Source organism: Coregonus lavaretus (genome assembly GCF_964263955.1).
Source record: "Coregonus lavaretus genome assembly, chromosome: 27".
Lineage (NCBI taxonomy): Eukaryota > Metazoa > Chordata > Actinopteri > Salmoniformes > Salmonidae > Coregonus > Coregonus lavaretus.
In genome coordinates, this window is record NC_140014.1 from 39,106,547 (window position 1) to 39,131,394 (window position 24,848).

Consider the following 24,848-nt stretch of genomic DNA (forward strand, 5'->3'; position numbering starts at 1 on the left):
TAAATATTGTAGTACAAAATAGGTGATACATGTTTCATTATGGTACTACATGTAAATACATCCCTGTAAAAGTACTGCAGTAGTAGAGAGAATACCACAGAAACAGTGGAATCAGTGAACAAAATCTGAAATATATTGATGAAAAACAATACAGTACTGTAAAACATCAACTTGCTTGCTTGTACTGTAAAAAGCAAAACATAGGGGTGATTACTGTACTTCTACATTTTCATCAACTCTGTCTTGTGGTTTTGGCCACAGGTTCTCATCTACATCACAATGGATGTTTTCATTAGCCAAACATCTTGGGAAAAACCTTTGGCCATGGCGAATCCAGGCCTGACACTGGTCTGCCGTGATGTCATTGCATGCGTCATCCATGGCCTGGAGAAGAGTGACTTGTTCATGAGGGCGCCTATCATAAACCTTCCATCTCCATGTGGAGAAATATTCCTTAATCGGGTTAAGGAAAGGAGAGTATGGGGGTAAATACAGGGTGGTCAATTGTGCATGGGCCTGAAACCATGCTTGCATCATATGAGCATGGTGGAACCTGACATTATCCCACACAATGACATAGGTCACGCCATCAGCTCTACAGACCTGATCGAGCACATCAAGGAAGGTTACAAGGGGACCATAGAAACGGTGTCTGATAAAGAATGATGATGAAATATTACATCCATAGATAATGTAGTCTAATTGGTTCATGCTCCACGCTAATTGGTGACAATGAATCTCGTTACTTTGAAACTTTCATGATCTAAACATGGAATATTGTTTGTCTGTTTCCATACAACTATGCATTAAGAGTAATGCAACAGTTACTTATCATTTTGAGCAGTTGTATCAATTGATAGTTGGATAATTGTAATGAAATGAGTAGACACTCATCTGAAATGTAATGTGTGAATTGCCTTTTGAAATAGTAGTACTTTGATGTTAAGTTGTGTCATATTGAACAGGTGACTTTTGTTAAATGAACAAATGATCTTAGTTTTATGTGTATTGTATCCAAGCAATTGAAAAAAGTGTTAGAGTTTTGAAAAATTTGCATTTTGATCATTGGTTGTGAGTTTTGTGTCTAGAGTTTTGAAAAATGACGTCAAGGTTCTGAAATTAGTGCCAAAGTGATTGTAAAAAACTGTAATATAGATAGTTAAACAATAGCGGAGTGAGTACTGAGCCTTATGGGACACCTTTTTGAAGCTCTAGAAACTCAGATTTGATACCGTCTGCCATGATGGCTTGGGTTCTTTCATGGAGATAATTATTGAACAATAAGCAAACATCAGAGCCCAGTCCAATCGAAGACAGCTTATTTAACAGAGTTCCATGATCAACAGTGTCAAAAGCTTTGGATAGGTCAATAAACATGGCAGCACAACTTTTTCCATTGTCCAAGGTATTTGCAATATCATTCACAACAAGCATTGTGGCGCTAGTAGTGCTATATTTAGATCTAAAGCCAGATTGATTTATATTAAGAATGCCATTTACATATAGAAAAGACCGTAGTTGCTTGTTGACTAAAGACTCTAGTACTGTTCATACTTACATATCCATGATCCAGATTATAAATCCATTCCAATGAAACACGTTTGAAGTTCCATGTTCTCTCCCCTCCTCTCCTCTTCCCTCCACTCCTCCTGTTTTTGAGCCGTAGTAATCCGGAGTGCGTCAGCGTGGCTCCAGTGAGACCACTATCCAAATCCCAGAGACCCAAAAACAACAGCAGCAGTGAGGGAGTCACTCCTACAGATTACTATTTTCCCAGCAACAGTTTGAAGTCACAAAGATATACAGGGACGGTTTTAAAAGACTTTAAGAGTTTTTCCAATCACAGTTTTCCAAGAACGATTTTCCAAAGTTTTCCAGGTCCGTCTCTCTCAGCAGGCAGGGGTCGAGCCCTGGAAGCTGGAATGTGACACAAGAGAAGCTCACCCCCACGGACATTCACACTCACTCAATCACACACACACACACACTCTTGCTCCGCACTCTTCTTCCTAAAAAAAACCTCACAATCTCATCTCCCCACACTCTGTAAAACCCATCGTTTCCACTATACATTCCCCCTCTTACCACTCAACCTGACTACACTGAGTAGAGAGAGCAACACTGTGGCACAAAGAGAGACAAAGAGAGAGAGAGAGAGAGAGAGAGAGAGAGAGAAGCGGGGTAGGGTGGGGGTAGCGCTTTGGATATTGCTATGGAGAGGAGAGACAAGCGAATAAGATTGGAGAACCAAGGAAGGGAGGGTGAAAGAGAGAGGGAGCGAGACAGAGAAATAGAGAGAGGAGTGAGTATGGCATGGGAATTTCATTCAGCTTTGACTAGGAATTTGCCAATATTACGTTTGTCTCTTGCGCCACCGTAGCAAAACAACATACCCAGTAACACTTCTTCAAAATAGGCAGAATTCATCTAAGATAAATCAAGAAATCTGTCATTGATTTTGACGTTTTTGCAGAGGAAGTCGCACAATTTTACATCTAACTAAGACATTTGGTGCAGTATTTCTCAAGTGACAAAAAGTGCATGAGAACTATTTGTGAGAGACAACAAACACTTCATTGAAGAATCCTGTCCATAGTTCCCGCTCCTATTAGGAGTAGTACTGTTGACCAAAGTGGGCTGAACAGCCCCCCTGCCACGACCACACACACCTAGGAGCAGACCTACTTTGACCTCTAACCCTACTTTGACCGTTGTTAATATGCTTCCTGTTGCTTTTATGAGCCGTGAAGATCCCTCATACTGCATTACTTATGTATGCGTGTGTGTGTCTGTGTGTTTGAGAGCTGCAACAATGATCAAAGCATCTGAATGAGCCAATCAAATGCTATCAGTGTTAGATGATAATGATAAGGTACATGACATGTCTTTCACTCTGTTGAATAAAAAGTTTGCTGACTGCATAATTTATTGTTGCAGACCTTAGACACAACATACAAAGACAACCTTTTCCCTGGAGAACAACAACATAACTGTAGGCCTACACAACTTTGACTCGATCAATAAACGCACACAACTCTCCCACAACCTTTTAGAGAACACAACCACCACACAACCCCCTATCACTTCCTACCTATTGACCTGCCAACCGAGCAGACATTCAGTCCTCTGTGTGAGAACAGAGTTATTGTGTGCCTCTGACTATCCTATCTCTCTCTCTCTGTGTGTGTGTGTGTGTGTGTGTGTATTAACTAATCTGCTCATTAATGTCTAGATTAGGAGAGGGACTCCCAGAAAAAGTGAGAGAACGAGTGGGATAGAGAGACTAGAAGAGGGGAGAAGGAGAGGCAGATTGGGTCTCTGCTCCTGCTGACTCAGTCATGGGAATGATTAGATTATGACTGTGCATGAGCACGGCTTATGTAACACACACATCTCAAAAAATAATGAAGGGACTGTCTCTGAGCCAAAAACACAAACCAACCAAGACTAGCATGCAGAGAGAGAGGCCACGTCAGGGAAAATACACCTCCCTTTCTCTCCAGCACATATCAACAAACAACCCTTAGCAATGTTGATAAAAATATAAAATATAATGAACATGGCAGTTGGTTGCACGACTCAAGACTGTGTGAGCCCACTGAGCTAAAAGCTTGGCATCCACTAACATCAGTCTTCAAGTTACAGACAAGGTAGCTGCTGTTGGAGCAGGGGTGGAGCAAACCGTGTAGCTCTCCAGGAGGGTTTCCCACCCCTGTGTTAAAATTACAGTGAGAAACTTCAGTCACATCATATGCTGCACAATGTTGGAGTGCTCTCAAAAGTAAACACTTCTCTGATAAGTGGGTCATGGAGTGCACTTGAGAGTTGTCATTATGCAGACGTAACGGGGTGCAGGACACTACAGAGTTGTTAGTGCGCACTGCTGCCCCTCATTTACCCATAGTCCTCCTCTGCGCCTCAATCTCATTGGAGGATCATTACGTAACCTTTCATCCACTGTCTCACTGCTGTTTCTCCCTTGTGAAAGAGTATTCTCCACTAACACAAAAAAATAATCTGCCTTCAGGTTACAAAATATCTATGTTTCTGTGAGTTGTGTTGATAAAAGAGCCCAACAGTGGAGGTGTCATAATACCCATAAAACCTAGAAGTCAAACAGAGAAATGGTTCCAATCGTTTTTGCACCATTCATTTTTCCCATAGGGGATTTTAGAAACACTTTAAATAAGGGCTGTGTTTTGTGTAGGCTTACCCTGGCGTGACATTTTATAACCATGAAATGTAGCCAATTTATTAATTACTAAATTTAGCTAACATTACATAGTTAATCCAGAGATTCTTACCTTTGCCTCGATTCGGCAGTCTCGTCCAGATCATCATGGCATTTGTAGTTCTTTATGATTTTTTGGGGGGTAAATACAGGCGAATATATTGTTAAAAGTAATCTTGTCCTAGAGAGATCTACACGGTTATCAAAACACAGCAATTATTTTAAGTGTTTCTAAAATGAATGGTGGAAAAATGATTGGAACCATTTCCTTTTTTGACCACAGGGTTTTATGGGTATTATGACTCATACTGTGGTACTCTATGCTTGCTCTCTATAGCTCTGATGTTGTTCTCCATGTTAAATAGATCTCTCCTCTAACCAATCATACAGGCTGACACAAGCACAAATCCTCTCTGAGAAATTCAGGCGACGTCTCAAGAGTGTATGTCTGTGTGAGAAAAAATGGACAGACGACTGATTCTTTGCGACCGCCCAGACTCCATTTTTAGAGGTTTCAACCAGAACTGGACAATAAAGGTCACACATCTTTAAAAGCACAGCAGCCCTAACAGCATGTGACAGAGAGAGCAGCAACAGTGTGCTACCATGCGTTCTTCTTTGTCTCTCTGCAGGATGTACTGTGGGGTCTGGAATTATTGGATCCCTTGATAAAGATGAGCAAAAAAGACTGTATAAAATCAATAATACAAATACTGAGCTATATTGTATGCTTTAACATGTTTTATTATTATTTTATGCTTGGGGTTATTGTCTTGCTGGAAGATCCACTTGTGGCCAAGTTTCAGCCTCCTGGCAGAGGCAACCATGTTTTGGGCTGAAATGTCCTGGTACTTGGTAAAGTTCATGATGCCGTTGACCTTAACAAGGGCCCCAGGACCAGTGGATGTAAAATAGCCTCATAACATCAAAGATACAGCACCATATTTTACAGTAGGGATGAGGTATTTTCTGCATATGCATTTTTCTTTCAAAGGCCAAACCCACTGCTATAATGTGTGGCCAGAGCTCTATTTTCATGTCAAATTACCATAGCAACGGTTCTAATACAAGTGGCAATGCCATTTATCAAACTCCAGGCAGTGCTATGGTAAGATGACATGAAAATGTTGTTCTTTGAACATGGTGGGTTTGGCCTTTGAAAGAACAATGCATATGCAGGAAATACCTCATCCCTACTGTAAAATATGGTGGTGGATCTTTGATGTTTTGACTCGGATACAGATTTCCTTTATTTGTTCTCATGAGGAAATGAATTTACACAGCTTCAGCTCTGAAACACTCATCAAGGCTACGTTAGGGTGTGTGTGTGTGTGCGACTATGTAGCTAGGTTAATCATGTTACCACCAGAGCTGGTTGGAGTAACTGGAGCATTTGAACAGAACGTCTGCGATGGACACAGACAGTTTAACAGGCCTTTAGCCGCAAAGCCCCAAAACCGTGTCTGTCAGCTGAGGACTAGAATCAGGTGTGTTCGAGCAGGGCTGGAACTAAAGCGAGCACACGCAGTAGTTCTCATGGAGCAGGGTTGGCCATAATCTCTGCACTCAAATCTGTTCTTGGTCCCCAGCTGGGTTTATGACTATTTACTACCACCTAGTGGTTAAACCTGTATACTGTGAGAGGGGACAGGGGTAGGTTTGTAGAAAGACCACCAACACACACTTTGACTTTCTCCTAAACATGTTTGTTCTCCTTAGCAGGTGGCCTAACATGAACGGTAGGCAACTGCTTGACTTCACCAGTCCAGTTCATCAGTTTCATCCATCATAATGCTGCTCCTCCTCAGTTCTTGCTTCATTTGCCCTTATCCTTGAGGTATACTGCTGAAATGCATATAGCCTACATATTAGTCAAACAATTAAAGCAAATATCCCTCATACCTGACTTGTAAATAGTACATAGTCAATAATCCATTGCCTTTAAACCTGCAGTTGAAAGTGGTTCCATTAAATGTAGTATGCAGTGAGAAGCACCAACAACACCCCCCTACCTAGTTTCTCAACGGCCTCCACACACACGCTGGGGTACATGCTGTCGTTGTATGTCGCCACTATTACGTACAGAGCAGTCTTCACAAGAATTAAGCCATGTGTTCCCTGTTAGAGAAAAATATCCATCAGACCAGGCATACCCTTACAAAAAAGGTACTGCACTGCAAAACTGTAGCAATAATACATGTATGTTTATAAATTGTGATATGCCTACTGACACATTTGCAGTAGATGGAGTTCCTGTCAGCTCGGACGCAGTTGTATGCTTTGTCTTGGAAGTAGAAACCCTGCTCTCTGGTCGATGCCATGTGCTTGAAAGAGTCTATGAAAATCTGGGCTTGTGGTGGAAGAACCTGTAGTTACGTTATGAAGGGTAACATAATTAATCTGATCGGAGACAGATGGTTTTTTTAGGCTTCAAAATGAATCCACCTCCCCATTGCTTAGATCAATCCAGCTGCCTCAACCCCATAAATGGAAAAGCATGAATTCTGAAAATTATAATATATTGCGCCATAACATAATACCTCTTACAATTAGACAGATAATTAGTTGCTACACAATGGGTGGCCCTGGGAAGTCGGCTTTGACTTGGATGTCAACACAGGAATTAGATTGTGCTGATTGCGATGTCTGAATTGTCCTTGTTTTTTTTACAACAAAAGCGACATGACGAACTTGCCTGAAACCTTGCAGACGCGGCAGTTACTGTTGCAGTCTTCGCAACCAGAATGGCAGCGCTTTCCACGTGTTTTGTATCGATAAGACAGTCATTTATCAAATTCTGAAATTGGTTCATAATAACCAATTTTGTCAAAGATTGTATAGTATGTCTGTTAAATTCAAATAACTAACGTTAACGTTACTGCTGTTACTTTTTCCCGTTCAGCGCACCAGACGACGTTTCCATGGAGACCATCCGTGGGTGTTACCAGCGTAAAGAGATCGCAGTGAAAACATACGTCTGCTAATGGTTCCCATTGTAATTGATCCTTGATACATTTTGCGTACATAAAAAAAAACACCAAAAAAAAACACTGCTATTACATACTTCACAATTATTTGTTTGCTCCTAGTCTACACACATTTTTACAAGGAAGGATGGGTGCATTTTTTGCCCTGGGGTTGAAGCTACAAGCCCTCTACTTTTGTCTGGAGAGGTAAGACAGAAGCAAACATAAAACAGTTTGGAGAGCAGCTGGACCAAACATCTGTTAACAGAATTCGAATATTTATTTATTCAAAAAAAGTACAAATCCAGTTGTGTAATATACAACCGATATGACATGATATACAGTAGGCCACACTAGGACAGGTTGATGTACAGTAGGCCACACTAGGACAGGTTGATGTACAGTAGGCCACACTAGGACAGGTTGATGTACAGTAGGCCACACTAGGACAGGTTGATGTACAGTAGGCCACACTAGGACAGGTTGATGTACAGTAGGCCACACTAGGACAGGTTGATGTACAGTAGGCCACACTAGGACAGGTTGATGTACAGTAGGCCACACTAGGACAGGTTGAGTGTGTCCACCAGGTCTTTGTAATGGTATTTGTCCGATATAGTCTCCACCTTGTCCCAGGCCTGGATGCTTCCCAAAACAGTCAGCAGATCGCTCACCACGGCCCTACAGAAACCACATTACATGCATTAGCATCAAAACCATGGCACATGAATATGCCTATATCGTAAAAGTACATTTGAGGTAGGTAGGCAGTTACCGTGTGTTGGGGTGGTCAGGCTGCTGTTTGCAGACTGAATGGGCAGTCTGGAGGAGGTGGTCACTGAAGGACTTCAGTTGAGACGGACAGGAGCTCACATCTTTAAACCAGGACTTAGGAAAACACACCGCAACCTGCTCAGAGAGAAAGAGAGAAATCTTTGTTAATTTGAGAAAAACTTTAAAATGACACCACTAAACTGAGCCATCTCAAAGAAAGCAGAGCAATTATTCCCCAAGCAAACACCTTGAAACCTCCATAGACAATACATTAACATTAGACACATGCGATTCACCTACACACCTTTTTACATTTGTGCACAGAGTCATGTGAGTGGGTTTCGTTGAGTAGCGTCATCATAAGGTAGCGGTTCAGGAGTTTGTCCAACATCAGTTCCTTAAGAACATGTTCAGATATCAAACCATCCCACTGGCCCACGTTACCTAGGAGCTGATAAAAAAAGACAGAAATGCCACTAAAGCAATGCACTGGATGTTACAGAAATAGCAAGAGAGATAATAAAATCACATTTTATTTGTCACATGCACCAAATACAACAGGTGTAGACTTTACCATGAAATGCTTACTTACGAGCCCTTAACCAACAATGCAGTTCAATAAATAGAGTTAAGAAAATATTTACTAAATAAAGTCAATGTAAATAGACCATTTGATGAATTTTTCAGCAGTCTTATTTGTATTTATTAGGGATCCCCATACACATCCTGGGGTCCAAACATATTAAAGCACTTACATTACAGATAAAAAAGTACATAATATAACATTATTACACCCCTACATATCTACAATACAAAATATTTAATACCACCATACAACAATATCACAATGTATGCATGTGTCTGTACCTTTGTGTGTCTCTTCACAGTCCCGGTTGTTCCATAAAGGTGTATTTTTACCTGTTTAAAAAAAAAATCTGATTCTACTGCTTGCATCAGTTACCTGATGTGGAATAGAGTTCCATGTAGTCATGGCTCTATGTGGCACTGTGCGCCTCCCATAGTCTGTTCTGAACTTGGGGACTGTGAAGAGACCTCTGGTGGCATGTCTTGTGGGGTATGCATGGGTGTCCGAGCTGTGTGCTAGTATTTTAAACAGACAGCTCGGAACATTCAAAATGCTTCTTAACAGCTTCTACCCCCAAGCCATAAGACTCCTGAACAGTTAATCATGGCTACCCAGATTATTTGCATTGTCCCCCCTCTGTGCCTCGACACAATCCTGTCTCGGAGCTCTACGGACAATTCCTTCGACCTCATGGCTTGGTTTTTGCTCTGACATGCACTGTCAACTGTGGGACCTTATTTAGACAGGTGTGTGCCTTTCCAAATCATGTCCAGTCAATTGAATTTACCACAGGTGGACTCCAATCAATTTGTAGAAACATCTGAAGGATGATCAGTGGAAATAGGATGCACCTGAGCTCAATTTTGAGTCTCATGGCAAAGGGTCTGTATACTTATGAAAATAAGGTATTCATTTTTTTCCTTATCTTTTGTGTGTTTTACTTCCTTTTTCGATCTTGTCTCATCGCTGCAACTCCCCAAAGGGCTCGGGAGGCGAAGGTCGAGTCATGCGTCCTCCGAAACATGTCCCGCCAAACCGCGCTTCTTAACACCCGCCCGCACCAATGTGTCGGAGGAAGCACCATTCAACTGACGACCGAGGTCAGCCTGCAGGCGCCCGGCCCGCCACAAGGAGTCGATAGAGCGCGATGAGCCAAGTAAAGCCCCCCTGGCCAAACCCTCCCCTAACCCGGACGATGCCTGGCCAATTGTGCGCTGCCCTATGGGACTCCCGATCACGGCCGGTTGTGATAAAGCCCGGGATCGAACCCAGGTCTGTAGTTACGCCTCTTAGACCGCTGCGCCACTCGGGAGGCTCTGTTTTTAATTTTTAATACATTTGCTAACATTTCTAAAAACCTGTTTTCGCTTTGTCATTATGGGGTGCTGTGTGTAGTTTGATGAGGGGAAAAAATGTAATCCATTTTAGAATAAGGCTGTAACGTAACAAAATGTGGAAAAAGTGAAGGGATCTGAACACTTTCCGAATGCACTGTAGCTGCACTAACCAGCACATGAGGAGCTGTGACCAAAGCCCTGTCTATCTCTTGACTTGACTATTGGTAGAAGTTGTAATGGGCTTACTGAGCCACATAGATGCGGTATAGGTCAATGGAACTTAACCCAAATAATTGAAATGCCATGGAAACGTGTGGGGGAAAGACGCCGTGGGGAGAAATTAGGCTACATTAGGCTATTGTTCATGTCTATTTCACACTATGTTGAGGTAAAAATCTTAGTATAATGCTTGAATAGATAATGCTTGTATGGATAATGCATGTCATTGTCACCAATCAAATGCATTGCAGTTAAAAAAACAACTTTAACTACCAACACAGATTTCTGTATGTTAGCTATGCTACCAGCTTAAACGAACGGGAGTTAGCATTTGTAATAGGAAGTTGTAATGGGCTATCTGAGCCACATGGTCACTACAGTACACCATCCACTACTGGGAAGCACACCATCGAAAAATACAATATTTTAAACGGAGTGTTGTTACGAACCTTCACAGCTGTCCAGAACTGCTGGTCTCGGAACCTCCTCTGTGGAGAGGACTTGTCGTCTAAAAACCTGCCAAAACACCTGGCAGTTATGGTCAAGTAAGCTACGTTATGACAAGCTTGGCATAAACACGAGTTCCAATGGGAAATTTCTAGCTCAGGGCTCTCCAGCCCTGTTCCTGGAGAGCTACCGTCCTGTAGGTTTTTGCTCCAACCCTAATCTAGCACACCAGATTCTAATAATTAGCTGGTTGATCAATTGATCACAACTGGGGTTGGAGCGAAAACCTACAGGAGGGTAGCTCTCCAGGAACAGGGTTGGGCAACCCTGAGCTAGATATACTACTTAAAGAAATCACATTGAGACATCTCTGGGTGGATTCACTCACTTCTTAGGGTAGAGAGGGATGAAGACGTCGTCATCCACTGAACTCCTCAATCTGCCACTCACTGCTTCAACAAACGCCTGGCAGGGGACAGGACAAGACCGAATCACACACAGGACAGGGACAGAGAGAGAACTAGACTTATTTACATTCTGACACACTCACAGGTAGTAGTTAGGTTTCAAAAGGTTTTCTCCCATTTTGTGACTCCAGCCAGTCAACTCTCTGGTTGACATTCTTTGTGACTAGAACCTTGACTAGAGCAGTGGTTCCCACGAGGGCTTTCAACTTACTCTTGAACGTTTTTATAGTAGAATGCACAAGGTGCAATTTAGAAATTGGGAAGTGCATCATCAGTTTTGCTCTGGTCATGTCAGTCATTGCATACCTTAGAGAGCTATTTTTTAACTTGTCAGAAATGTCCAGTTTTACTTGCACATGTCAACTACATTTTTTGTTTGCTAGGCTTTTTTGTCCATAGATTTTGTAGTAATGTTGGAGTCACTCATATCACAAATACACATTAGACATGGCAAAAAGTATAGAATTGCAAGAAAATGAGCTTTAAAACTGCAAAATGTTCTCTCCGCCAACAAGAGGGGTGTGAAGAGTTTGTCATGAACAGTGCTTGTTCATGACAGCAACGTCGCATAGCCATTGAAGAGGAGTGGGACAACATTCCACAATCAACAGCCTGATCAACTATGCGAAGGAGGTGTCGTGCTGCATGAGGCAAATGGTGGTCACACCAGATACTGACTGGTTTTCTGATCCACACCCCAACTTTTTTTTTTTTTAAAGGTATCTGTGACCAACAGATGCATATCAAATCAAATCAAATTTTATTGGTCACATGCGCCGAATACAACAGGTGCAGACATTACAGTGAAATGCTTACTTACAGCCCTTAACCAACAGTGCATTTATTTTAAACAAAAAAAGTAAGAATAAAACAACAACAAAAAAGTGTTGAGAAAAAAAGAGCAGAAGTAAAATAAAGTGACAGTAGGGAGGCTATATATACAGTAAAATAAAGTGACAGTAGGGAGGCTATATATACAGGGGGGTACCGTTGCATAGTCAATGTGCGGGGGCACCGGCTAGTTGAGGTAGTTGAGGTAATATGTACATGTGGGTAGAGTTAAAGTGACTATGCATAAATACTTAACAGAGTAGCAGCAGCGTAAAAAGGATGGGGTGGGGGGGGCAGTGGAAATAGTCCGGGTAGCCATGATTAGCTGTTCAGGAGTCTTATGGCTTGGGGGTAGAAGCTGTTGAGAAGTCTTTTGGACCTAGACTTGGCACTCCGGTACCGCTTGCCGTGCGGTAGCAGAGAGAACAGTCTATGACTAGGGTGGCTGGAGTCTTTGACAATTTTGAGGGCCTTCCTCTGACACCGCCTGGTATAGAGGTCCTGGATGGCAGGGAGCTTTGCCCCAGTGATGTACTGGGCCGTACGCACTACCCTCTGTAGTGCCTTGCGGTCAGAGGCCAAGCAGTTGCCATACCAGGCGGTGATGCAACCAGTCAGGATGCTCTCGATGGTGCAGCTGTAGAATTTTTTGAGGATCTGAGGACCCATGCCAAATCTTTTTAGTCTCCTGAGGGGGAATAGGCTTTGTCGTGCCCTCTTCACGACTGTCTTGGTGTGTTTGGACCATGATAGTTCGTTGGTGATGTGGACACCAAGGAACTTGAAGCTCTCAACCTGTTCCACTACAGCCCCGTCGATGAGAATGGGGGCGTGCTCAGTCCTCTTTTTTTTCCTGTAGTCCACAATCATCTCCTTTGTCTTGGTCACGTTGAGGGAGAGGTTGTTGTCCTGGCACCACACGGCCAGATCTCTGACCTCCTCCCTATAGGCTGTCTCATCGTTGTCGGTGATCAGGCCTACCACTGTTGTGTCGTCGGCAAACTTAATGATGGTGTTGGAGTCGTGCCTGGCCATGCAGTCATGGGTGAACAGAGAGTACAGGAGGGGACTGAGCACGCACCCCTGAGGGGCCCCCGTGTTGAGGATCAGTGTGGCAGATGTGTTGTTACCTACCCTTACCACCTGGGGGCGGCCCGTCAGGAAGTCCAGGATCCAGTTGCAGAGGGAGGTGTTTAGTCCCAGGATCCTTAGCTTAGTGATGAGCTTAGAGGGCACTATGGTGTTGAATGCTGAGCTGTAGTCAATGAATAGCATTCTCACGTAGGTGTTCCTCTTGTCCAGGTGGGAAAGGGCAGTGTGGAGTGCGATAGAGATTGCATCATCTGTGGATCTGTTGGGGCGGTATGCAAATTGGAGTGGGTCTAGGGTTTCTGGGATTATGCTGTTGATGTGAGCCATGACCAGTCTTTCAAAGCACTTCATGGCTACAGACGTCAGTGCTACGGGTCGGTAGTCATTTAGGCAGGTTATCTTAGAGTTCTTGGGCACGGGGACTATGGTGGTCTGCTTGAAACATGTTGGTATTACAGACTCAGTCAGGGACATGTTGAAAATGTCAGTGAAGACACTTGCCAGTTGGTCAGCACATGCTCGGAGTACACGTCCTGGTAATCCGTCTGGCCCTGCGGCCTTGTGAATGTTGACCTGCTTAAAAGTCTTACTCACATCGGCTACGGAGAGCGTGATCACATAGTCGTCCGGAACAGCTGGTGCTCTCGTGCATGCTTCAGTGTTGCTTGCCTCGAAGCGAGCATAGAAGTGGTTTAGCTCGTCTGGTAGGCTTGTGTCACTGGGCAGCTCGCGGCTGTGCTTCCCTTTGTAGTCTGTAATAGTTTTCAAGCCCTGCCACATCCGACGAGCGTCAGAGCCAGTGTAGTATGATTCAATCTTAGACCTGTATTGACTCTTTGCCTGTTTGATGGTTCGTCGGAGGTCATAGCGGGATTTCTTATAAGCGTCCGGGTTAGAGTCCCGTTCCTTGAAAGCGGCAGCTCTACCCTTTAGCTCAGTGCGGATGTTTCCTGTAATCCATGGCTTCTGGTTGGGGTATGTACGTACGGTCACTGTGGGGACGACATCATCGATGCACTTATTGATGAAGCCAGTGACTGATGTGGTGTACTCCTCAATGCTGTCTGAAGAATCCCGGAACATGTTCCAGTCTGTGCTAGCAAAACAGTCCTGTAGCTTAGCATCTGCGTCATCTGACCACTTTTTTATTAGCCGAATCACTGGTGCTTCCTGCTTCAGTTTTTGCTTATAAGCAGGAATCAGGAGGATAGAGTTATGGTCAGATTTGCCAAATGGAGGGCGAGGGAGAGCTTTGTATGCGTCTTTGTGTGTGGAGTAAAGGTGGTCTAGAGTTTTTTCCCCTCTGGTTGCACATTTAACATGCTGGTAGAAATGAGGTAGAACGGATTTAAGTTTCCCTGCATTAAAGTCCCCGGCTACTAGGAGCGCTGCATCTGGATGAGCGTTTTCCTGTTGATTAATGGCCTTGTACAACTCTTTCAGTGCAATCTTAATGCCAGCATTGGTTTGTGGTGGTAAATAGACAGCTATGAAAAATATAGATGAAAACTCTCTTGGTAAATAGTGTGGTCTACAGCTTATCATAAGATACTCTACCTCAGGCGAGCAAAACCTCGAGACTTCCTTAGTATTTGATTTTGTGCACCAGCTGTTGTTTACAAATATACACAGACCGCCACCCTTTGTCTAACCAGAGTCTGCAGTTCTGTCCTGTCGATGTAGCGTATAGCCCGCTAGCTGAATGTTGTCATTGTTTTCGTTCAGCCACGACTCCGTGAAACATAAGATATTACAGTTTTTAATGTCCCGTTGGTAGGATAACCGTAATCTTAAATCGTCAATTTTATTCTCAAAAGATTGAACATTGGCTAATAGGATTGATGGGAGAGGCAGTTTACTCGTTCGCCGTCGGATCCTTACAAGGCACCCGGATCTGCGTCCACGATATCTCCGTCTCTTCCTCACGCGAATGACGGGGATCTGGGCCTTGTCGGGAGTCTGTAGAATATCCTTCGCGAACGCCTCGTTGAAGAAAAAGTATTCGTCCAACGCGAGGTGAGTAATCGCTGTCCTGATATCCAGAAGCTCTCTTTGGTTATAAGAGACGATGGCAGAAACATTATGTACAAAATAAATTACAAATAACGCGGAAAAACACACATAGTAGTACAATTGGTTAGAGGGCTGTAAAACGGCAGCCATCTTCTTCCGGCGCTGTTCCATGACAGGATCCTTAGCTTAGTATCTGTATTCCCAGTCATGTGAAATCCATAGATTAGGGCCTAATTAATTTATATAAATTGACTGATTTCCTTATATGAACTGTAACTCAGTAAAATTTTTGAAATTGTTGCATGTTTGCGTTTATATTTTTGTTCAATATATATATATATATATATATATATATATATATATATATATATATATATATATATATATATATATATATATATATATATATATATATATATATATATATATATATATATATATCCACACTGCTAACCCTAATGCCTAACCTTAAATTAAATAGGCAAATTCTGCAACTGGCCTATTTAAGACAATCGTTCAGTTCTGCCTCCAGGACAAGACTCGTGACAATAAACGTCAACCTGCGTTGGAAACAGAGGGGGAGAACAGTAGGAAAGGTGGACATTGAAAACCTGTCTCCGGTGGGGAGTTGCATACGTGACTGGCTGGGAGCGTTGCTGCTAGACTCAGGCTCTGCACTGTAGAAGGAGTTTTAACTGTTACCTTGACCGGTTTGCTCTGCTCTCCCTCAAACAGAGAGTAGTCGTCCTGCAGCCTGCAACACAACTCAGACAGACACACAGACTGACGGCTGGACAGAGGGTCCCACACCAACTCCACAAAACCTGGAAGGAGGAGGGAGGCACATTAAAGTGAGACAAACCTGAGTAAAAACCACAGGCCCACTCATGACAACATTGAAAACTTTCACTAGTCACTTTAATAATGTTTACATACTGCTTTACTCATCTCATATGTGCATTCGGAAAGTATTCAGACCCTTTGACTTTATCCACATTTTGTTATGTTACAACCTTATTCTAAAATTGATTAAATTGTCCCCCCCCCATACATCTACACACAATACCCCATAATGACAAAGCAAAAACAGGTGACTTTTTTGCAAATTTATAAAAAATCAAAAACGGAAATACCTTATTTACATAAGTATTCAAACCCTTTGCTATGAGACTGGAAATTGAGCTAGGTGCATCCTGTTTCCATTGATCATCCTTGAGATGTTTCTAGAACATGATTGGAGTCCACCTGTGGTAAATTCAATTGATTGGACATGATTTGGAAAGGCACACACCTGTCTATATAAGGTCCCACAGTTGACAGTGCATGTCTGAGCAAAAACCAAGCCAAGATTCTTCCTAGAGCTGGCCGCCCGGCCAAACTGAGCAATCGGGGTAGAAGGGCCTTGTTCAGGGAGGTGACCAAGAACCCGATGGTCACTCTGACAGAGCTCCAGGGTTCCTCTGTGGAGATGGGAGAACCTTCCAGAAGGACAACCTTCTCTGCAGCACTCCACCAATCAGGCCTTTATGGTAGAGTGGCCAGACGGAAGCCACTCCTCAGTAAAAGGCGCATGACAGCCCGCTTGGAGTTTGCCAAAAGGCACCTAAAGGACTCTCAGACCATGAGAAACAAGATTCTCTGGTCTAATGAAACCAAGATTCAACTCTTTGACCTGAATGCCAAGCGTCATGTCTGGAGGAAACCTGGCACCATCCCTACGGTAAAGCATGGTGGCGGCAGGGACTGGGAGACTAGTCAGGATTGAGGGAAAGATTAACAGAACAAAGTACAGAGAGATTCTTGATGAAAACCTGCTCCAGAGCGCTCAGGACCTCAGACTGGGGTGAAGGTTCACCTTCCAACAGGACAACAACCCTAAGCACACAGCCAAGACAACGCAGGAGTGGCTTCAGGACAAGTCTCTGAATGTCCTTGAGTAGCCCAGCCAGAGCCCGGACTTGAACCTGATAGAACATCTCTGGAGAGACTTGAAAATAGCTGTGCAGCAACGCTCCCCATCCAACCTGACAGTGCTTGAGAGGATCTTTAGAGAAGAATGGGAGAAACTCCCCAAATACAGGTGTGCTAAGCTTGTAGCGTCATACCCAAGAAGACTTGAGGCTGCAATCGCTGCCAAAGGTGCTTCAACAAAGTACTGAGTAAAGGGTCTGAATACTTATGTAAATGTTGTTGTTATTTGATAAATGTGCAAACATTTTCAAAAAACGTGTTTTTGCTTTGTCATTATGGGGTATTGTGTGTAGATTGATGAGGGGGGGAAAAACAATTTCATCAATTTTAAAATAAGGCTGTAACAAAATGTGGAAGAAGTCTGAATACTTTCTGAATGCATTGTATGTGTGTGTGTGTGTGTGTGTGTGTATGCTGACCTTGTATCTTGGGCAGCAGGGTCTTCTCTATGATAGCAGGCAGTGTTTTCCTGTCCGTGTGCTCTGCCTCCTGGTAACCCAGTCCGTGACAGAATGTCTCTACAGCGGAGAACCACGGCAGAGCCTCAAAGTCCTCTCCTGCAGCCTGATACACACAGATCATTATTATACGACACAAAATACACAGGTACGTCAAAATACACACAAAGAAATGAACTGTGTGACGTCCTGTACGGATTTTGTACTGAGTGTGCTGTACCTGTAGGGGGCTCCAGCCTAAAAGTTGGTGTCTGATGAGTGGGTTGAGTAGTTTGGGCAGACAGAGGCTGATGTAGGCCGAGTGGTAGGACTCAGAGAAGGCTTCTCTCCACTCGCTGAAGCGAGACAGAACCTTCTTCACCTCCCAGAAGTCCTCCTGCACGTCACAGAACACATCCTGGGACCTGCTCAGGATCTCCGCTGAATTAGACAGGAGGGGAAAAAGAGATGCGAGAGTGGAAACGCTGTCTTTTATTGTATGGTTTAGAGAGTTCGCTCTAACTCTGTAAGGAATGGGATGGCAAATCTTTAGATAAATAAACTAATTAAATAGTTTGCTGTATTTTTCTTTATTGCAGAAACCCATTTGGGAATTATATACTGGGCTGAAATCAAGGAGTCACCAACACACGTTTGGTAAGTGGAGGACATTTGTCCTCACCCAAGACAGCTACACCTCTCACCTCTCTCCCTCTGCAGTTCTGCCTCTTCCTCAGGGGAAGGCTCGCTGTCGGCCGGCAGGCTACCATAGTCTTCCTCACCTGGCTCTCCTGACTCACTGGATGGATAATCAGATCAAACAGTAGATGAGGATGTAGTGGTGGAAATGACCATGTAATATTGTGACTGGTGAATGGTGAAACGCTAAAGCGATGTGTAACTACTAAAGGGAGTATTCTCACTCACCTTTTACTCGGTTTTTCATTCACGCTTTCGCCTGAGTCTCCTTCACTTTGTGGATCAGTGGCATCTAGAGTGAGAGAGAGCGATAATACGTTTAGAAATCCACCCAACTACAGTTAATCAGAAAAAATGAACAGATCAAGAGTGTGAGGAGGAGTCCTATGGTTAACATTCTGCCTTTTCACTGACTAGGACCACACAATCAGAGTACACAAAAACACAGACAGACACACACACTCACAGCTGAGCTGCTGTAGGCGAGATGACTCCTGTCGTATGGCCTCTCGTCTCCTTGACAACAGTACCTCCGCCTGGTCAGACAGAAGAGTGTGCATGTCCACCTCCACACTGTTGATCTCTACCACCTAAAGATGATCAATTAAATCAGTCAATCACTCTTATTTTTATTTTTTTCTGGGGGGGTGACCTCCCCACCCCTCCTTAACATTGTCTCATCATCACACATGTTCACATTGTATCTCACTGTGCTTCTATTTGTCATTTTAAAGACCAGATCATGCCAACAGACACTTCCTGTTACCCAGAAGCCCTCTGTTCTCTGACCTTCTCTCTGAGACATTCCACCAGGTTCTGAATGTAGGCGTTGGTGGCCCGGTAGAACCGAAGCTGGCGGTCGGAGGAACCGCTCTCCAGGTTCTCCAGAGAGGTTCTAGAGCTGTCCATGTCCACCTCCATTCTCCTCAGGTCTGCCTCATGAGCCCTGTGGACCTCCCTCAGATCACACAGTCTGGGGAGGAGAGGAAGGGGTGAGAGGAGAGGAGAAGAGAGATGGAGAAAGGTTGGAGCTTAGATTTACTAGACAAACATTATTTTTTACAGCTAGAGTACATGAAGTATATCGTATTGAGAGGTCAATGTAAGGATGAATGAATGAACCAACTGACTTCCCAGTGATCCTCTTCTTCACCATGCTGAGGCTGACGGGAGGCATACACTCTGGGATGTTGACTCTCTGTTTCCGTCTACTACTACCGCTCCTCACAGAGCCACTGCCCTCACTGCCTGATGGACTCTAGGGGGAAAGACAGAGTTAGGCGGTCGGTGGTGGAATGAAACTGAAAGCGTGTGTGTAAGTGAGACACAGGGGTGAGTATCTTACCTGTTCTCCAGGGTGTCTCTTGACTCCCTTTCCAATCTGTTGCTCCTGCCACAGGTTGTTGTCTTCTCTCTCCTGTTCGTCAGACTCACTAGCACCACTGTCACTACCTCCTGTACCAACACGGGCAGGCAGGGAGGGAGCCACAGAGCAGAAATACAGAGAGAAAGACAGTGTCACTCCCTCCTGTATCAACACAGACAGGGAGGGAGCGACAGAGCAGATATACAGAGAGAAAGACAGACTGTCACTCCCTCCTGTATCAACACGGCCAGGGAGGGAGCGACAGAGCAGATATACAGAGAGAAAGACAGTGTCACTCCCTCCTGTATCAACACGGCCAGGGAGGGAGCGACAGAGCAGATATACAGAGAGAAAGACAGTGTCACTCCCTCCTGTATCAACACAGACAGGGAGGGAGCGACAGAGCAGATATACAGAGAGAAAGACAGTGTCACTCCCTCCTGTATCAACACAACAAGGACTAAAACCAAAGAGAACAAAGACAACAGATTTCAGCACTCAGTCAAAGGAGGTATGATACAAGTTAACCTTCATCTCTCACTCCCCTTCCTCTAAGCCACAGATACATCATTATGGGATTTGATTATAAACTGGCTGTTTATTATTCATTACTAAAACTAAATCAAAAACCTGTTGCCCAAGACCACAAAACAATAGACCCTGCATTCTCTCCACTCCCTCCTCCTCCTCTCACCCATCTTCTCTGCTATCCTCTCCCTGATGGTTTTGGACCGCGGGGCAAACTCAATCCTGCGTTCATGGTCGTCTGGCTCATCATCATCATCTTCTTCTTCGGTGTGTTCCTCCAGGTCCTGGTCTGGGGTCCGGGGGGAGCTCTCCCCGTCTCTCCCCAGGGAGATGTAGTCTTTCTGGGCTCTGGCTGCCTGACGCTGCCTTCTTGCCGCCTGGATCCTTCTTGCGTCTGGGATCACCACTACACACAACAACACAAGGGATGTCTCTTCAGAATGCTGCCTATCTGCCGGTCTCTGTGTAGACCAGGCAGGGGTGGACCATCTTACCCTGCAAGGGGCCAGTGTAGCTGCAGGCTGGTTAAGACAATAAACTCACTCTTCTGAGCCCTTTGATTTTGTTCATATCCTGAAACAAACTTTTGGGTCTACCAGCTGAAGGACTTAAAAAAAAAAAAACTTACCAGCCACTCAGACTTTATCAGCATTTGGCTGTCGCACATTTTTGGCATTGGATTAATTATAACCTTTTCTATGGAGCCCTAGCTATCTGTGAGACTGACCTGGTTTCTGTTTCTGAGTGGAGGACTTGGAAGATCTGGAGGACCTGGAAGACATGGAGGAGGCAGAGCTGGATGTGGTTGACTTGGCACCTCCCTCTCCGTCACTCTCTGGTGACAGTTCTTCTCCGGACACATCGCTATCGGACCTCTCTCTCGGGGACGCAACCACAGTCACATCTTTCCTGGCTGGGGTCAACACAGAGACATGGTTAGACAGATCAATCATGTAGCCTTAACAGTGGTGTGTATTTACAGAAACATGTTTTATCTCTAGATCATTTATGGTTATAAACGATCTGACAATAAACGGCAACGTTGTGCTCACCAGTAGGCCGGGAGGTCTTGACAGGGGAAGCCTCCTTCCTCCTGGCTTGGAAGACCACAGCTTTATCTGACGATTTCTTTAGTTTGAACTCAGATCCTTCAAATGGGAAGAGAAAGTTAAAAACAGTTAATAACGCAACTGGGTTAATCTCAATTGTATTTCCTTGATTCCTCATGTCCTCCCTCGTCTCCTTCTCAAAACACATTGGAGCAGAAGATCTGAGGTCCCTCCCCTCTGATCTTCTCTTCCAATGTGTTTTGAGAAAGAGAAAAGGAGCGAGAACGCAAGGAATCAAGGAAAAACTATTGAGATTAACCCCTCTCCTCGTTCCTCCCCTCCACCTGCACTAGAGAACAGGCCAGGTGAAGGATAGGGAATTCATGGAAGACATGACCCATATTGCTGCAGCCACCAGTCCTGTGTTTTCACTTTTCAGACAGTACAAATTAAGGGCACAAGGAGGGGAAGCCACTTTACAGATGAATTTACGCAATGCACCCACCTTACCGTCAGTTAGTGACGTTTGAAATACGCCTGTGGCCTGTGCACTTACATAACAAAACGTTTACCTTCTTTCTCATTAGAGAAGCTGAGCACGTTTCCTTTCTTCTTCCGTCCATCCTTGTCCTCTTTACTGTGAGGCGGATTAGTGCCAACGAAAGGCCCACTAGTCCCATATTCTACCGCGTCTTCAGCACCACTCGAGTCCGAGTTGGGCGGCATCGCCTCCCGCTTGGAACTGCATGAGATCCCCCGGTTCTGCGGCAACTTGGAGGGCTTTATGCTAGAAGCGGTAGCTTGTATTTCACTTCCATCACCCTCTCCGCTCTTCTGTTCATCTTCATCGCTCGATTTTCCTTTCCTTTGCCTGAAGTTTCTTCGCGGTTTCTTGTTGAACATTTTCAGGGCAGGGGGATCGCCATGTAAATAAAGCGCAATACGGTAAATCGGAAATAAATTGGAGAAGAAGTAAATCTGTCGGCAATCCTCTCGAAATGCATTTTGGGTACTCGGGGGTGGTGTACGTTCATGTTCATAATAACGACGTTTTAATTATATCAATATTTTACCAATCACTGAAATGATGATAGTATTATGTGATAGTTACAGTATTATGTGATTAATCACAATAGAATAAAAACACTATGAATTTTTTTTTATGGAAAAACAGTAAGAGTGTTTTCTTATTATTGTTTCCTAGTCCTCCTTTTTAGCTGATCCAACGAGTGGAATACCCATAGACTTAGATAGACATCGCATCATTGTATCTGACGCATTGTGCCATCTGTGAGAGCCATTGAGGCCATTTCCATTTTTAAGTAGGCCTAGTCAATTTCCTTATTCTACAACTTCTATGTGTTGGCAAACAAACTGAAAGGGTGCATACTTTCACCTAGAGTGTGTTGTTTGAACATGTATAAAGACAAGGTTGGCGATTTACTGCCACCTACAGACTCATATTAAGCATCTCCAATCCAAAGTTAAATCTAGAATCAGCTTCCTATTTCGCAACAAAGCCTCCTTCACTCATGCTGCCAAACATGCCCTCTTAAAACTGACTATCCTAACGATCCTTGAATTCGGCGATGTCATTTACAAAATAGCCTCCAACACTCTACTCAGCAAATTGGATGTAGTCTATCACAGTGCCATCCGTTTTGTCACCAAAGCCCCATATACTACCCGCCACTGTGACCTGTACGCTCTTGTTGGCTGGTCCTCACTACATATTCGTCGCCAAACCCACAGGCTCCAGGCCATCTATAAATCACTGCTAGGCAAATCCCAGCCTTATCTTAGCTCATTGGTCACCATAGCAACACCCACCCCAGCAGGTATATCTCACTGGTCATCCCCAAAGCCAACACCTCCTTTGGCCGCCATTCCTTCCAGTTCTCTGCTGCCAATGACTGGAACGAACTGCAAAAATCTCTGAAGCTGGAGACTCTTATCTCCCTCACTAACTTTAAGCATCAGTTGTCAGAGCACCTTACCGATCACTGCACCTGTACACAGCCCATCTGAAATTAGCCCACCCAACTACCTCATCCCCATATTGTTATTTATTTTGCTCATTTGCACCCCAGTATCTCTATTTGCACATAATCTCTTGCACACCTATCATTCCAGTGTTAATACTAATTGTAATTATTTTTGCACTATGGCCTATTTATTGCCTTACCTCCATAACTTGCTACATTTGCACACACTGTATATATATTTTCTGTTGTATTTTTGACTTTATGTTTTGTTTTACCCCATATGTAACTCTGTGTTGTTGTTTTTATCGCACTGCTTTGCTTTATCTTGGCCAGGTCGCAGTTGTAAATGAGAACTTGTTCTCAACTGGCTTACCTGGTTAAATAAAGGTGAAATAAAAAATAAAAAATAAAAAAATAAAATATAATTCATTGGCTGATCCACAGAGTTTCTAAACCCAGAGGCAAAACATCGCGAGACATTCAGGAACGCTTGTGAAGCAGACCAAGCAGACCAGGCTGGGGTTTGGGGTTAGGGAAGTCAATGAGAGAAGTTAAACATTATTCCTTAGTTGTTAATTTTTTCGAAATCTAAAGGCACAACCTCGATTCGAGCCAATGTCTTAAGTAGTTGAACATGTTATTACTCCAACCTTGTGAAAGTGACAAACTGAAACATTTACATTTTTGTCAAAAAAAACTTTATATCGAAGGCGTGACTTTGATTTGACGGCCTGCACATGCACAGTTCCGCGCGAGACGACCTTTAGACCCTATGATGTGTTTCTGCACATGAGCTTAGCTTGCCAACGTAGCCATGACGTCACCTTCAAGCGTGATCTGGGATTTCTATTAGAGAATACGTTAATGCTTATCTTCATACTGTACTGTCTTTGGCTGATCCCTCCTGATGACCCAGATGGAATCATGTGATCCTACCTTAACCCATAGGTAGTCCCACCCAGTTGACTACTTAAAAATTGTGAAAGTCCTCAATGGTGCTGCCCATGCTAAAATGGGCTTTCGGGCACTACAGTCCTCTATCTATCTCTATGGGAATTATTTGGAAATATTCTGTCCTCTTCTGCAGAGGTTAGCAAAGTCACGAAATGATGTAGGAGCTTCAAAGGGGCAGAAGGCTGTGTGTTGTTATGGTTCTGGATGGCCAGATAGCTAGCAACAATGACAAGAAACTGTCGTGGTGAATTGTGTATGTTCGATTGATCTTCTTCTTGATACCATGTCATGTTTGGAGGTGTTTTGACTGATGTCATGTCTATGCTAATCAGTAGCGGTGCGTGGGTAAAATCACAGAGGAAGCCAAGCCCCCTGCAGTACCAGTCAAAAGTTTGGACACACCTACTCATTCAAGGGTTTTCTTTTCTTTTTACTATTTTCTACATTGTAGAATAATAGTGAAGACATCAAAGCTATGAAATAACACATATGGAATCATGTAGTAACCCAAAAAGTGTTAAAACAAATCAAAATATATTTTAGATTTTAGATTCTTCAAAGTAGAATCTACTTTGTCTTCCAGGTCCTCCAGCTGCAGAGAAGTACTTGGGTGTACAAGGTTTTACTGCAGAAGAGTAACAAGGTGTGTTGAACGAAAGAGTCCTGTCCTCCCAGGCCATCAGCCTGGAGTAGGATCAGTAAGGGTCAAAGTAGTGCTATATAGGTGTAGGGTTAGTTGGTGGTGCAATTCTTTCCTTTCCCCCTTCCTTTAAATGTTTGTATCACAAAATGTAACGTGATCGACCACACACTCCTGCACAGTAGGTGGCGGCATACACAAACAAATGTGCGACCGCTACGATACCGAAGAAGATGAAGATTGTCTCGATCAGCTG

At 43.8% G+C, this 24,848-nt stretch overlaps 2 protein-coding genes across 3 annotated transcripts; both read right to left on the reverse strand.

Annotated features, from left to right (window-relative positions):
* Nucleotides 1-6,199: 6,199 nt before the first annotated feature.
* Nucleotides 6,200-7,043, reverse strand: pfn4 (profilin family member 4; the record flags this gene model as incomplete). The annotated part of the gene is made up of 3 exons (XM_084144497.1): nucleotides 6,200-6,349; nucleotides 6,463-6,597; nucleotides 6,927-7,043. The coding sequence occupies 3 exons, from the start codon at nucleotides 7,041-7,043 to the stop codon at nucleotides 6,200-6,202; spliced, it is 402 nt and encodes a 133-aa protein (XP_084000623.1).
* A 411-nt stretch (nucleotides 7,044-7,454) lies between these two features.
* LOC311102880 (intron Large complex component GCFC2-like) lies at nucleotides 7,455-22,022 on the reverse strand. 2 transcript variants are annotated; one of them, XM_084144335.1, is made up of 18 exons: nucleotides 21,586-22,022; nucleotides 21,017-21,112; nucleotides 20,692-20,877; nucleotides 20,131-20,370; nucleotides 19,416-19,525; nucleotides 19,201-19,328; nucleotides 18,860-19,043; nucleotides 18,537-18,660; nucleotides 18,299-18,362; nucleotides 18,076-18,170; nucleotides 17,613-17,812; nucleotides 17,354-17,498; nucleotides 15,666-15,787; nucleotides 10,949-11,025; nucleotides 10,563-10,629; nucleotides 8,276-8,422; nucleotides 7,973-8,106; nucleotides 7,455-7,878 (listed from the first exon to the last, which is right to left on the reverse strand). In XM_084144335.1, exons 1-18 carry the CDS (start codon nucleotides 21,914-21,916, stop codon nucleotides 7,761-7,763), a joined length of 2,568 nt encoding a protein of 855 aa, XP_084000461.1. In that variant the 5' UTR covers nucleotides 21,917-22,022; the 3' UTR covers nucleotides 7,455-7,760. The 2 variants fall into 2 exon arrangements, with proteins under 2 accessions (XP_084000461.1, XP_084000460.1); XM_084144334.1 differs by having other exon boundaries at nucleotides 10,563-10,641; nucleotides 21,586-22,018.
* Nucleotides 22,023-24,848: the final 2,826 nt, after the last annotated feature.

Bases quoted from the DNA above. Each gene is read 5' to 3' on its own strand.
- LOC311102880 (XM_084144334.1), bottom strand. From the start codon at position 21,916: ATGTTCAACAAGAAACCGCGAAGAAACTTCAGGCAAAGGAAAGGAAAA. The intron at 19,329-19,415 runs GTAAGATACTCA...CTTTCCCCCTAG, and splicing joins AGAGACACCCTGGAGAACAG to AGTCCATCAGGCAGTGAGGG. The intron at 17,813-18,075 runs GTGAGAGGTGTA...TGTCTAATTCAG, and splicing joins AGAACTGCAGAGGGAGAGAG to CGGAGATCCTGAGCAGGTCC.